This window comes from Labrus mixtus, chromosome 4 (assembly GCF_963584025.1).
Source record: "Labrus mixtus chromosome 4, fLabMix1.1, whole genome shotgun sequence".
In the NCBI taxonomy this organism is placed as follows: domain Eukaryota; kingdom Metazoa; phylum Chordata; class Actinopteri; order Labriformes; family Labridae; genus Labrus; species Labrus mixtus.
In genome coordinates, this window is record NC_083615.1 from 26,285,687 (window position 1) to 26,300,314 (window position 14,628).

At 44.9% G+C, this 14,628-nt stretch overlaps 1 protein-coding gene across 5 annotated transcripts in view; it reads right to left on the reverse strand.

Annotated features, from left to right (window-relative positions):
* The window catches only part of LOC132973282 (protein MTSS 2-like), a 33,281-nt gene extending 19,505 nt beyond the window's left edge, over window positions 1–13,776 (reverse strand). For 3 of the 5 annotated variants that reach the window (XM_061036655.1, XM_061036654.1, XM_061036652.1), the window contains exons 1-3: window positions 13,191–13,775; window positions 7,822–7,883; window positions 7,643–7,716 (exon numbers count right to left, since the gene is read on the reverse strand). In XM_061036655.1, the coding sequence (XP_060892638.1) occupies window positions 7,643–7,716; window positions 7,822–7,883; window positions 13,191–13,259 (205 nt within the window). In that variant the 5' untranslated portion in view covers window positions 13,260–13,775. Of the gene's footprint in view, window positions 1–7,642; window positions 7,717–7,821; window positions 7,884–13,190 lie in introns of all 5 variants that reach the window. The other 2 variants (XM_061036653.1, XM_061036651.1) reach the window with 1 other exon arrangement.
* Window positions 13,777–14,628: the final 852 nt, after the last annotated feature.

Here is a 14,628-nt window from a genome sequence, read left to right on the forward strand (position 1 = left end):
ATCCACCTGTAGACTCTCAAGTCACGCAGAGGGGACGTCTGGAATCCTCACTTCCTCTTCTCCTCTGTGGTGTGACTCAGTACGTTCAAACACACATTTATGTTGTGCTGCAGATTAAGCTCGATTAGGCCATTTGATTGGATTTCTGTCCTTGTCTCAGTATTCACACACACACACACAAACACACACAGGGATAATCTAATTTATTCACCCAACCATGTTAGCTATGATAGTTAGCAATATGCCCCCTTTCAGCCAGTTACTATCGGACCTTCTCCTGGTTGACCTTCTCCTGGTTGACCTTCTCCTGGTTGACCAAACAATCGTCAAAGTTAGTCAGTGGTAAACTGGTCGTATGTCAATGATGAAAACAACTTTACAGATCTTCTGGACATTTAAGGTGTTCGAGTTCCAGGTCAAAGTCCGGCACAAGAACTGTGGAGGATGCTAGAGAAGACAAGAGTGAATCAACCTCAACCACATAATCCAGATGTGTTAGTTCTTCTTTGAGATGTAACTTAGTACGACTTCACTCAGACTCAGTGTGTTGAGCTGTAGTTAGAAAAACTTGATTTGTTGTGTTTGTCCGACTTAAACTGAACTTTTAAAATCCATATACACGTTAGTCTAAGTGAAGCTGTACTACGTCGCATTTCACAAAGAACCACCTAGATAGTGTTGTTGGAGATAGAGTACTCTCGCATGTGTTCACCTCAACTGAACCCAAACTGGCCAAGGTGTTCTGAGCATGCTCCACAATCCCAGCGCACCGTTTTGCATAAATACGCCGCATAGCAGAAGTTGTGTTGTAGTCAACCTTGGGATCTTACTGAAGCGAGAGGCAGAGCTGTACAGAACTGGAACATTGTCCATCCTTACTCCATTTGAAATGACAACCACTTTTCCGTCTGCTAATTTGCTTACTTGTTAGCAAGGTCAACCTCAGAAAGGTCCAACAGAAAGGCGGCTTATCGCCACCTACTGTGGCAGAGTCGGACGTTTGTCGGTCAATAAATCGATTCTACCTCGTTGCGTGTAGACTAAGACAAGGACAGTATTCTAATTAAACGTCCTAATGGAGCTGTAACTGTAGCTTGACTTAACTGCATGTTAACAAACTGACTTACATGTTTACATGTAGAGTAAAAGTCCAGCTTTAGTCACACTAATACGCCTCTTTGACCATGTTACCCTTCATGTTACCCTTATCATGTCATAAGCAGCATCGGGAGGAGTCATGTGACACTGAGTCAAAGAGGAAGGGAAATCTATGTTTTTAGGGACAGTAGCTCAGTCTGTGGGGACTTTGGTTGTGAACCGGAGGGTCGCAGGCTCAAGTCCCAGTGCAGACCAAAATATGGAAGTTGGTCTGGTTGATGGAGAGGTGCCAGGTCACTTCCCGAGTACTGTCGAAGTGCCACTGAGCAAGGCACTGAACCCCCAACAGCTCTAGTGCGCTCCCTGTGTAACAGCCCCTCTCTGAAATCTCCTCCACTGATGCTAAACTCATGGCAAGAAAATCATCCTCATGCTGGATCTAGAGGAGGGTCAGGAAGTCATCAAAGCCCTTTGGATAGAGCCTCTGAATGTGGGGAACAAAGTGATGGACCGACAAACCGTCCGTCAGCTGACCAGTGATTTTTTATTCTCAGTAAATTCCTCCGACAATCTTCAATCAGCCACCTCAGCTGATTAAAACCATGCACCAATGCCTTTCATTCCCTCCTCTACATTCCTCTGTCATGCTCCCTCTCATGTGTGTTCTCCCTCCCCTCTCCGGCTCCCTTCCTCTCAGGGTTCATGTTCGGGATACAGCTGAACAAAGTGTTCCCCCACAAGTCTCATGTTTGTCTTCTTAGTTTGGTATTCAGCCTCAGAATGAAAGTTATGCTAAGCAGAAAGATTTGTTTTCCCCTCATATTATTATTCCCTGCTTCTACGTCTGTTCCTCACATCATTGTTCCAGACACTTCAACCTCTACTTTCTGCATGGAGATGGAAAACATTCTCTCTTTTTTTTTTTTTGTGGGCGACCACAACAACTTTGAGGTTTAAGCTCTTAATCTCCGGGGAGAAACACGGACAACTGTGTTGGGTTTGTTTTTAACACAAAGGTAGACAGCTGACGGACAAAATAAGAGGTTGACACACATCTGACTTCAAGGCAGAGTGTGGTGAAAAACGTGTAAAAAAAAAAAAAGAATGAACAGCTCACCACATTCTGTGACTGCATACGTGTATGTGGGATTAGAGAAGAACGAGTACATCAAAAGTTGCCAGAAAACTCCTGCACTCTCTAAATTGCACGATTAGGTTGGCAACGATTTACCACTCAAACATGTGCGACAGTTCGCCTGCATTTTATTGTAATTAAAAACAAGAAATTGGCCAATATTTGGTGCCTATGACATCTACAAAGGTATTGATATAGTTAGATTTTTACTTTCTGTTATCGTGATTACTAAAAAGGTTTCTACAGTCATTTTAAGAATGCCAACCGGTGTAGCCTGCTGCAAGCACTCGTCAAGTAAATCGCCCCAGACAGGAAGTCAGACAAGGAAACGCACAGAGCATCTAGTGAATTTCAAAATAAAACACAATATACAGACTCCCGATCTTATTTTCCATCACCTTATGTACATTAAGTCAAAACAGGCACCAAAGAGACAACAAAGCAACCTCAGAAAGAAAAAAGCAACATGTTGTTTGCACGTTTTTCTCGTCTTCAGTTTTTAGTTTGGTTGGTTGCCTCGCATCAGAAGACAAACACTGGTTTCATTGAAGTTCAGAGGGGTCGAGTACGGTAGAGTGTTTCTTCTGCCAGTGGGTGTCTTCATCTTCTCAGTTCTCTCTCAGCTGCGATCACTTCACCTAAGTCTGGTTATGTCATTTAAAGGCGACACGTCACACCCTCTGTGCACACCTCAGAGATGGTGCGTTTAAGACTATCAGACAACACAGTGACACTTTAGCACAGCGTACCCTTTCTTTATTTCCCCATGAAAACCAGTCCAGAGCAATCTACAAATGTAAAACATTTAGAGAGGAACAAATCCAAACTACGACTATACAGATATATTTCAGGCCCAGTAAGGGCCCCTTCGTCCACTGGGGCCCCGGGTACAGTGGGTAGTCAGTGTCTCTTTTCTGCCCACTATGCGTGTATGTTCAATCTAAAAAACTCAAATCCATAAGCTCCTGCTACTAAGTCAAGCACACATAACACGCAGATGTCCTTGCACACTAAGTACAATACATATCAGGCCTGAACATGAAATGCCAGGCTTGATGGATGTGAACGCCGGTCACATGGGCACACTCTCATTATTCGACATGTCCGTAAAAATAGCCGCGCTGCCGGGATAGCAGCGGAGGACAGTAATCCCCTGATCTGGCCCTGCACTAGGCCAGAGCTCGTCCATGCCAAGCCGTCCAGATGGCGGGTAAGGATATCCGTCCCATCTGCCAACCCCGAGAAGCGCAGGGGCCAAGCAGATTACGGCCTCGCTGAGACACTGATCTACTAACACAACTCCATTCCTGCACAGGGCGACAGAAAGAGCGACCGAGAGAGAGAGAGAGCGAGAGAGAGAGTGCACCGACTAACGGGGACATTTGTCTGCTTGTGTGTGTGTGTGACGGTATGTGCAGTCTGCAGCCTCTGGCACACACGTGTAAAGACAGAAAAAGGTGGAAACAAACTTCATTGCGTCTCAATCTGCACGCTGATCCCAGAGTGTGACTTTTTAAATCTATGTTGGCTGATCAGGAGGAGAGAAGGCAGTCTGTGTCTGTGTGTTACAGAGTGGGGCTAAGAGGATTAGCTAAACGCCTCTGCCTCTGCCTGGATACCCAGAGCTGTGGAAATCCCACTGCAACCACATCCCCCACCCTGGCCGACCCACCACCCACCCACCACACTCACCTCACCCTCCAAAAAATACAGAGCCTGTATCTCATATGCTGATGGACCATTAGCTCTGAACTCTCTCATACTCTATGACCCAAATTTAATCCGAGCATGTCCAAAAATGGAGAAAATGAAGTCCGCTGAAACACATGTCATCCAGCCTAGCAACAAAAACAGCAAACAGCAACACAGTCCGCTTTTCTCCAGATACATCTTAGATACTCAAATACATCACACAACAATTCAACAAAACAGTCCAGACAACACACCAAAACCATTAAGATGACCAATCTGACATTCAAACTGCGGAAAGCTGCACGGCCTCAGGAAAGACGGGTGTTGAAAAGTTAAATATTTATCTTGAACGGGGTCTAAATTCTCCATGTAGAGGCATCATATGTAGACTTTGTGGTCAGCGGGACTTTATTAAACCCAGATGCAAGCTGCCAGTTCACAAAGACAGACGTGTCTTTGGACATAGATCTATTAACGTAGCTTACAGAAACAGCGCTGTCAGACACGCTGCCAAAATGGCTGGCAGCCGACTCCTCCAGCTGCTTCATAAAACACAGACGCTGACGCCATGACTGTGACCATAAACTCTAAAAAAGGACAACACAGCGAGAGGAAGCCTGAACATGAAGGCAGAGCCAGGCAGCTTGACACAGGAACATGCAGAGACAGAGAGGAGGTTGGATGAGACAGAGGTCTTAGATTCAGCTGCTAGAGGTACATGCCTTATTAAGAAATCGTAAAATCCTCTTTCATTCATCGTCCGCTCGCTCTCTGTGGATCAATAAAGAGACCCTGGATGAAGGAAATGTTGCTTTCCTTGGCAGAGAAGCGTGTAGAGTCTGCAGAGTGCGTGAGGGTGAAAAGGAGAGAAGAGGTGAGTGTGTCAAAGGTAGATTAAAAGAGGCAGAAGAAGAACGCAGAGACACCTCCAGCTGTGCCAGCAGCTGCAGCCCGACCCCCAACACGAGAGGGGAATCAGGGTGACAGGGATGACAGCCAACAGTACATATCTGAGGGTCTGCCCCCCGCGGTGCAATCAGCTCTGTGTGGAGGTGCGGACGCTGAGGCAGACAGGATCGCTGCAGGCAGACCCACAAACCCAAACAAACACACACACTGTGACCATTTATCAATAAATAAAATAATATTCTTTATTTCTGAATCCTGACCAGTCTAAAGTTTCTTGCAAAATAAAGCTGAGAGAGTGAAACATCTGCATGCCAACATGTTTTAGGAGAAGGACTTTTAACATTGCAGCTGCCACAAGGACACATTTGGACTAAACTATGTCACTGGAGCCTGCAGCCAAGAGGTCAGAGGTCATCCTTCATGAGCCAGCTCAGTAAATATCGACATTCCTTTCGTCTAATTAATTGCTGGGGTTCCGAGCATGCAAAGACTAGCACGGCTCACATGGAGCTCTGCTGGTTAAGAGTGTAGTGAAGAGAAAATATAATAAAGCCGCTTCTTTACGTGCCGGATATCTCAGCGGCTGCACGTCAGACACATAATATTCACATCCTCACCCCTGCCTGCTCGCTCACTGTGATTTCCCTGAATATTTCCTGCTGAGTTTACACATGCAGCTCACCCAAACCTCATGCACAAGGGGGCTGGAAGGAATAAATCAGGGTATAGTTCATGATTTGCATTTACACATGCAGCTCCCCTCCTTTCAGGAGTTTTGTGCCTGTTTGAAAACGACATAAAGGCAACAAATCAGTCACAAACCATCTCCCTTAGAAACAGATTGAAATCCAGTCATCAGTTTAGGAGTAAAACAACAACAAACTACAGTATAGTGCCATCCTTGAAGCCGAGCCTGCATGTCTAAAAAGCAGACACATTTGACTTCACAATCATGAAAAATAATAAAAGTAGATTTTTTTTGGGAGATTTTGAAGCTATGAAATGTTGAACATTTGGATGTGATGACAGTATTGTGTTTTAATTGTCATCCATAAGTTGATCACCCGGTCTACACTGTGTGTCGTTAGTTTCTCTTCAGTTGTGACAAACTCTGATCAGCACATGGTGTCCCAGCATCCCTCCCTCTCAGTCTGTCCTGAGAAGGATGACATTAATCCTGAAGTTAATGTCCCTGCACAGCGCTGAAGAGTGAGTGGGCGTGTGAGTGACACACTTACAGGGATTTTATGCATCCATGGCAGTAAAACTGGATATGGCCTCCTCTCTCTCTCTGTTCCATCTTTCTCATCTTTTTACTGCAGACTTTGAAGTTCCCCCTGACCGTCTGCACCTCGGCTTTTATTACAGCGGGTTGCCAGCAGCGAGCAGGCTGACCCCGGTCCACCTCGCTTCATCTTAAAGAACTGCACCCACATCAGGAATCATTTAAGGTAACCTGAAGTATCGGCATGGTGATAAGCTCCATGGTTACAGAGCGGCCTATTGGAGTAAAGCTGGTGAGAATGTGTGAACAAATGCCCCTTCAGATATTTTCTCCAGCGGTAAAGGGCTGTGCAGGAACAAACTGTTTGAAAAGCATGTTGGCATGTGACCTGCGGGGTCAGGTGAGCGGCTACCAGCTGTCACTCGCTGAATATCTGTGTGTGTGTGTGTGTGTGTGTGTGTGTGTGTGCATCTGTGTGTGTCTCTCAGGAGCCTTTGCACACTGCTCCATGCTCACAGATCTTTTTTTGACCTACATTCTGCTCTCTACGATCGACTCTGAAGAAATCTGTGTTAATCAGCCGCCTCGCCTCGACTCGTCGGTCGGTCGGTCTGCTGCCACTCTCAGGGTGACAAAGCAGATCAGCAGACCTCATTAAGACCCGAGAAACAATAAGCTCAGATTTTCACTTCTCTGGGCTGCAACCCCCCCCCCCCTTCCCCCTTTTTTGGCCTTCTTAAAATAGGTCTTCAGGGAGGCATGCTGTGATCCAAATACATTTCTGCAACACACAACACATGTGTTGAAAGAATATCATTTACTTGGAGCTGCTGTGGGAACTTTGACCTAAAACCTCATTGTGCTTCTTTTAAGTGTCACAGCTCTGATTGAGAAGCTTTCGGTGGTCAAAAGTCAACACAAGCACTTTGATTCTACATGGCTTAGTTTCACAGCGACCTGGTGGCAGCTGATTCTGTCCATAAAAAACATAGTCTGATTCCTTCTGCACGGTCTCATTTGCTTTTGTCTCCAGGATGTCTGGGCCGTATGAACAGATCTCACATTGGGCCTCTCCACCACAGCCTCAGTCGTCCCTGATAATCCTATAGCCACACCTCATTACACACATAACCCATCAACAGCTTTAAATAAGGTCACCAATGTATTCCTCCTTTAATAATTTTGGATACCACACACAGGACAAAATCTCTCTTATTTATGATCGACACTATGGAAAAAAAGTACAGAAGCTTTAAAAAGAAGCTTTAAAAAGAAGCTTTAAAAAAACTGCAATCACAATCCATACTGTTCCAACACGTGTTGTTCATGCATGAGCCAAAGCACGGGTACACAATGTGGACAGCCTTCCAAATATCAAGAAAACCTGGAGTGTTGTAAAGGATGGAAAAGATGTGCATAGCCTCACTTTAGACACTTAAATTCAAGACAACATTTACAGCAACATACAAATGATAGATTTGAACTAAACCCCATGAAGACAGTGATTGCCTGGCTTAATAAAAGGTTAATGTTGTGGTTTTTACTCATGAGAAGTTTGAGTGAGGCTGAATAAAAGGACTTACCTCTGGAGTTGGTCGCCATGTCCGCCACCTTCTGAAAGGCATCTAAAAAGGCCACAGATGCCAGAATGGTGGTCCTGTGAAAACATGGACTCGTGGTCACTGCACTGTGACTGCATAAAGAATCTGTAAATATTGCACAAGGACCTTTTTCTTTTGTTAGCTGGGACTACTTCTCCTACCTGAGCTGAGAGTGCAGCTTTGTGGCCTTGGCACTGAAGTCTTCCCACACCGGGTACGAGCTCTGATAAGAGAAGGAAAAAGACACGAGTCGAATAAACATTTACTGAGCAGAGATATCTGTTCAAACACTCACACTCACTCTGTGCATGCACATTTTGAGAATACATAATGTTCTCTACAACGGGACATCATCTGGTACAGGTGCATAAAATGTAAATGTCGACTTTGAATAAATGCATTTTTGTCTTAATATATCCACTCATAAGATGAGTTGTTATCCACATAATGTTGTAATCACTCAAAGAAAGCTTGGCTTCTTCCCCCCGGGGTTACCAACAGGTCGGTTAATAAAGTCTGTGCTCTGACTTGTCTCTCTAAAGGTCAGCGCGATTTCTCAGTGCACACTTATGTTATTATTGTCCTCAATCAGCCTCAGCGCCCTCCTCTCTCGGTCTTTGCCCTGAGCTGGTACGTGTGTCTACATGTCTGTTGTACATGCACTGTCTTTATAAGCTGTATTTCTGTACAGGGGGGAGGGGGGCAGGCCGATGTTTGAACGATCTGGATTAGATTTAGCCCGGGATCATCACACGTTGCCTTGAGCCAGGAGAGCCAAACATAAAACACATTCAAGGCTGGATCCCATTAGAGCAAGCAGCCCGGCCCTGCAGGGGAGGAGAGGGAGGCCATAACCCCTGCGGACACACATCCCGGCTAAATATATAAAACCACTTTACTCTTCATCATTTCTGCAGTGACCTTCATTGTGGAAATGACAGCGTTCAACTCCCGGCCTCTTCCGCATGAAGCCTCGGGCACAGAGAAGTGATTTAAGAAGCATCCATTCTTACAAAAATGTTCCTCCCTGCATCGCTGTCTGCACTTGACTCCGACAGGTGTCTAATTGGCTTGTGTGGCGTGTGACTCCCAGAGGCTGGACGAGTGTGCTGCCAAGACAGCTGAGGGAGGAGGGAGAAGGAGCGGGGCGGGGGGGACGCTCTGAAGGGAGGAGAGGGGAGACGAGAGAGAGGAAGCGAGGAAGGAAAGGAGGCTCTTCCTGCCATGCTTTGTCACTCACAGGTGGGTGAGGTCGACACTATCATCATCATCGAGCGAGCAGACAGAGTGTGACGTGTGACACACCGAAGGTGGCTGATTTCACACACACACATGCTTCCAACAACACAACAGTTTGCATCTTTCAAAAGGGTTGTGCAAACGTGCAATGCGTTGATACTTTCCAATAACAAGATGCAGACTCTGTTATTTTAATGATCAAAGTACAGATGCTTAAATAAATGTCATATTTTTCACTAAAAGCAAATACGTTTTCAACGATTGGATACCTGAAACATGACAATGTATTTGAGCCTTTTTATTCAGCGTGCATGAGTTCGCCTTCAATTTTTGTTAATTTAAAACCCACAATGAAAAAAATTGTCTAGGGCTTCTGTTTTTGTTGCCATGGTATCAGAGCATGTATCAACATTGTGTGATTTTCTTTCTTTTTTTTTATATATATATTTCTTTGGGTGGCTTTTTATGCCGTTATTAAAGAGACAGGACGGTAGACAGATCTGGAAATATGTGTGAGAGAGAGAGAGAGAGAGCGAGAGCGAGAGAGCTGAATAACCTGCAGGTAAGGAGCCACAGGTCGGATTTGAACCACAGGTCGCCCACTTCAAGGACTATAGCCTCTGTACATTAGGCGCGCGAACAAATCACTCGGCCACCGGTGCCCCAATATCGTTTGATTTTTACTAGAACCATATCTACGTTTAAAAATCTGTTATTGTGTCAACACTAACCGTCTGTCTCCGACCTTAACCAGCTGAAACACTTCATCTCTTTGAGAGGAGTCGATACTATACCTCGAGTTTGTTTTAGACTCTGATACTGTCTAAGATGTGGAAACACAGGTAGACAAAGATGTCAGTAAACACACCCACACAAGAAAAATCAGTTTTCAGGTAAATAATGACGTGACCATAACAACAGAGCGCGGTGCCAGCAATCAAAGATAGTGAAAGGTCAGAGATCAGTGTATTTTGCTCTGAAATTCTGTTTTACTTTTAATTCAAGTCAGGGCGCTTGTAGCCTAGTGGTGATGATGCACGCCCCATGTACAGAGGCTGTAGTCCTCGTCACAGCGGCCGCGGGTTCGATCATCCTCCACGATCTCTCATCCCAACATTTCCTGTCTCTCTTCAGTGTGTTTTGAAAACACTTAAAAAATTGTGTTTTAATCCAAGTAGTTACTAGAACCGGTATCATGTCTCATTTCTTTACCTCCTCTTCCATCACCTCCTGCTCTCCTCATTTAGTTCAATCAACACATCCGTCTGCACACAGGGCGGTCGCAGTACCAGCACTTTAAACTTCAATCCTATACGAGTAAAAATCAAACTATAATCATACCTGTTTCCATACCATGACTAGAATATCAGAAATCCTAGTCAACCAATATCGTCTGACGTCCTGCAGGCAAACTCCTGCACACTGTCCAAACTGCACAAATACATTAACTCAAACAGTGCTCTCTCTCTCTCTCTCTCTCTCTCTCTCTCTCTCTCTCTCTCTCTCCTCTCTCTCCCTCTCTCCCTCTCTCCCTCCCTCCCTCCCTCCCTCTCTCTCTCTCTCTCTCTCCCTCTCCTTTGGTTAAAAATATGACTGAAGAGCTGAAGTGTTTTAAAGCCTCAGTACTTTTGGATACTCACGGTCATTAAAATGACAGATGGTATCATTTTAAAACACATGGTTTGAGAATAACCTCTGTGAGCAGTCTATAAAATGCTGTTACTGAGCTGTGTGTGTGTGTGTGTGTGTGTGTGTGTGTGTGTGTGTGTCTGCGCGCGCTTCATGTAGTTAATTGTACACTTTACTGTAACATTGTTCACAATCAGCGTGATCAGCACAGGAAGCCGAGCCATGCATGGCGTGGGGTGTAGTGGGGTAAAGCTGCTCTGACAGGCCGGCGTGGCCCAGCGAGGCGGCAGGAATGAGGTCAGATCTCAGACAGTGGACATGGACACTGTGCTGACTCAGGGCTTCAGTCTCATTCATCAGCGCTGCTTATCAATACACACGCTGCCTCTTTCTATCAGCACCCTCTCTCTCTCTCTCTTTCTCTGTGTGTCCGGGTTTAAGCACGACATAAAAGACAAAAAATACACCGAGCCGGCCGATGGTGCTGATATAGCTCCATGCAAGGGACCCATAAATAGTGAGAGTGAGGCAGTGATCGATAAGGAATCAGCCACTGTGTGATGCTTGACTTGTTCACTTTGCAGCCTGAGCGACACACTGAGGAGACAGAGCTCTGATGAATACGTTCACACTTTCCATCTGTTGTCCCGAACAACAACAGACCACCCTGCCTCAACTTCCTTCTCTTGACCCCTCCCCCAACACACACACACACACACACACACACACTCTCAAACATACAAACACACACACAAACACATGTGTTTTAAAAGGTAAAGCTCAAGTGAAGATTTCTGTCATGAGACATGACATCAGTTGTTACCAAAGGTTGTCAAAATTGTCGATACTTTAATACCACATGTTCTAAAACGATCCTCTAGGGCAGTGGTTCCCAAAGTGTGGGTCGGACCCCCTGGGGGGTCGTTAGACACTGAGGCGGGGGGGGGGGGGGGGGGGGGGGGGGGATAGATGCCTTCTAAAAAAAACAATTTAAAAAGTCTAATTATTTTAAACTACATAGTTCAACCATTATTGTAAGTATAAATACAATAAAAACAGAAGCTGAATTTGAAATACAACAGCAGTCGTTGAGTACGATTTATGCTGAAATGAAAGTGATGTGTGAAAATAAATCCTTTGAATTGAAGTTTGCACTAAACAGCGAAGGCATCTGTTGCTCCCTACGAATAAAAAAACACACTGACATCACTGGTGTGTCTGTTACATTTTCTTTGTCACCACAAAGTCAAAGCTTACAATAAATTACTGAAATATGGACAGTGGGGGTCCTCGGTCTCTAGCACAGTTATTTTGGGGGTCCCGAGTTGAAATGTTTGGGAATCCCTGCTCTTTAATGATAAATAGCTTCAAAAAATACAGAAGCTTTAAAAAAAAAAAAAAAAACTTCAGTCGTACTTTAACCGTAAACATGCAGACAAACTCCTGCAAAAAAACACTGGCAACATTTGAGCACTGAAATGTTACCACAGTGTTTTAGAGCAATTCAGACAGCGTGCAGGAGTTTGTCTGCAACTTTTGGTCATTGAAAGCAGGAAATGATCCAACTTTGGGTGACTCCAGCTTCTGGTTTTGTTGCCGTGGTTTAAAGTTCTGGTATCAGGATTTGTGACAACTCTAGAAACGACTTGTACTTTTAGGTGTAGGGGTCAATACACAGTTGAGATATCTAACTGATGATGTTTACTGTTTGGAAATCTTAAAAGCTCCAACCCGGATAGTTCACTTTGTCCTGTAGTTATATGAAACAGCGCGTTCAAAAAAAAAACATCATCCACTGTTTACAGATGTTTCGGGATGAGATGCCTTCTGTTTCACACTCATTTCAAAATATTGTCTTCCTGCTTTCTTATGTTCTTGGTTTTTTTTTTTATCTGTTGTTTTTGTTTTCTTTCCTGTTTTTACGTGCTCACTTTCAAAGTCATTCATTTTCCTAAATATTTGCACCCATGTCCCATAGGGCTGGAAGGAGGGGGGGGGGGTTACAAACGTAAGGGCAAAGACGAGCGATGACGTTTTTTCAGGCTTGAAAGAAAATATTCGATCACTAAAAAAAGGGACACATGACCTTTCATGAAGGTTTATACACAGGAAAGTTAAAGCGATGGAGCTGGTTCTTCTCTTGCAGAGCATCAGTCTGAGTTTAAAATGTCATAAAGAACAAAACCTTGCAGTCGATGATGAGGGGAAACAGTTGTTTGGGGTCAAAAGGTCCCCACAACAATCACACTGAGAAATAACAGCACGAAATTAAAACTATATTCCATGTTTGATATCTCTTTTTTTTCTTGATTCAGAGTATTAATAGTTTTACTCCAACTCTAATCATGACGTCAGAGTTTGAGCCCTGAATCAAACACATTAAACAAAGTGACATAAATAAACTCCTCTGATAGAAGCCGTGTGCTGCACATTGACAAAGTGTTGTGAAATGAAAGTATAGCCTGACAGACCTGCTGCACATTATGCAAATAACACAAAGGGAAACATGTTTCATCCCTCAGTTTGTCCCGCAGCGGTGTTTCCAGTGGGGGGAGGACCCGGTGACAGAGACAAAGGCAGTAAAAACATACGTGTGATCAGCCCCGGTGCTTCATTAAGGTCACATATGATTGTTTTCTACTTTGATTTGAATGCGTGTTACCTTCATGTCGTTCACGATGGCCTGGAATAATCCACCCAGCGCGCCACACTCCTTCTCCACCGACTCCATGGTGTACAAAACAAACACAAAAGCTCGCAGAAAGAGAGAAATCAGAGGAGAAATCCGCTTATTGGAGCGTTTTCAAAACATCAGACATCGGGATGCGTTGTTTTCGTCCCTGCGCTCTTCCTCGTCCTCTCCCGTAAAGACGTCAGGTCAGCGGAGAGGATGATCAGCGTCAGCCCGCAGCCTGCAGCCTGCGGAGCGCACAGACAAAAAGAAATGTGCTGCTCGGTGGCACCGGGGGCCGCTGCTCTCCGCTCGGACGCACGGGAGGGATGGAGCAGGCGCGCACTCCTGCCGGGGGGTGAACTACAGCCGGAAAAGGTGGAGGGCACATGCACCGTGGCTCCTCATGATCACCGAGTTAACACGAGTAACGGAGAGAGCACTATTGTGGGGTAGAGGGCAGCAGGAGGAGGAGGAGGAGGAGGAGGTCTGGGTCGCGGGGACGCGCTCCGTTGTTAGCAGCGGAGCAGATGTCTCGGGTTGGAGTCTCCCGTAACACGATCCATGGGAATGGGAAGGGGGCTGGTCAAGTTTTTTTTTTTCTTCACATTTAGAGGGTGAGGAGGAGGGGACAAGAAGGAACAGCCCCTCCTTCCTCTCCCCCCCCCCCCCCCCCACCTCCTTCCTCCTCCCCCTTGCAAACCAAAGTGAATCCTGTGTTTCATTGAACAATGAGTGAGATGTAAAGGAGGATTTCCTCGGCTCTGATGTGGATTCACACACGCGTCTGTCCTCAGAGTGGGTGAAGTTAGTGTGCTTCAGGAAACAGTAACATGTGATCACCTCACTTAGCATCAGTTAATCTGTTCAATCAACATGACAAAAGACACAATGTCACTTTTAAAGTATAATCTGCTGTGGTTTCATGGATTTAACATGGGACGTATATTGACTTTCTCACCCGGAGTCAGATGAGACAACTGAGACCTCTCTCATATTCTGAGGGATTTAAGCTTCAACCATAGGACAGTTAGCATAGCTTAGCATAAAGAAAGAGAGCCGGGGACACAGTTAGCCTTTCTAAATTAGAAGAGAATATAATCCATATGATATGCACCATTAATATCGTGTATGCTTCATCTAGTGAATCTCATTGTGAGAAGAAAAAAAGAGGAAGACTTTTAAGAGGCTGTTTACATTTCGAAACAATAAATAACGAGTGTATATATTTTTTCTTTAATAAGAAAGTGTATTAAGGGTTCAACATGTGGTTATGATTGCTTAAGGGCGGCCTTGGACAACCCCACTCCTAACGATCTGTATTATATCTTTAAGGAGTCCATCACAAACCCCTCACACTGATCCAGAGACCTTACTGTGATGTATTTTAACATGAAGAGGGGGGGCGATTTATTACCCTGCACATCTG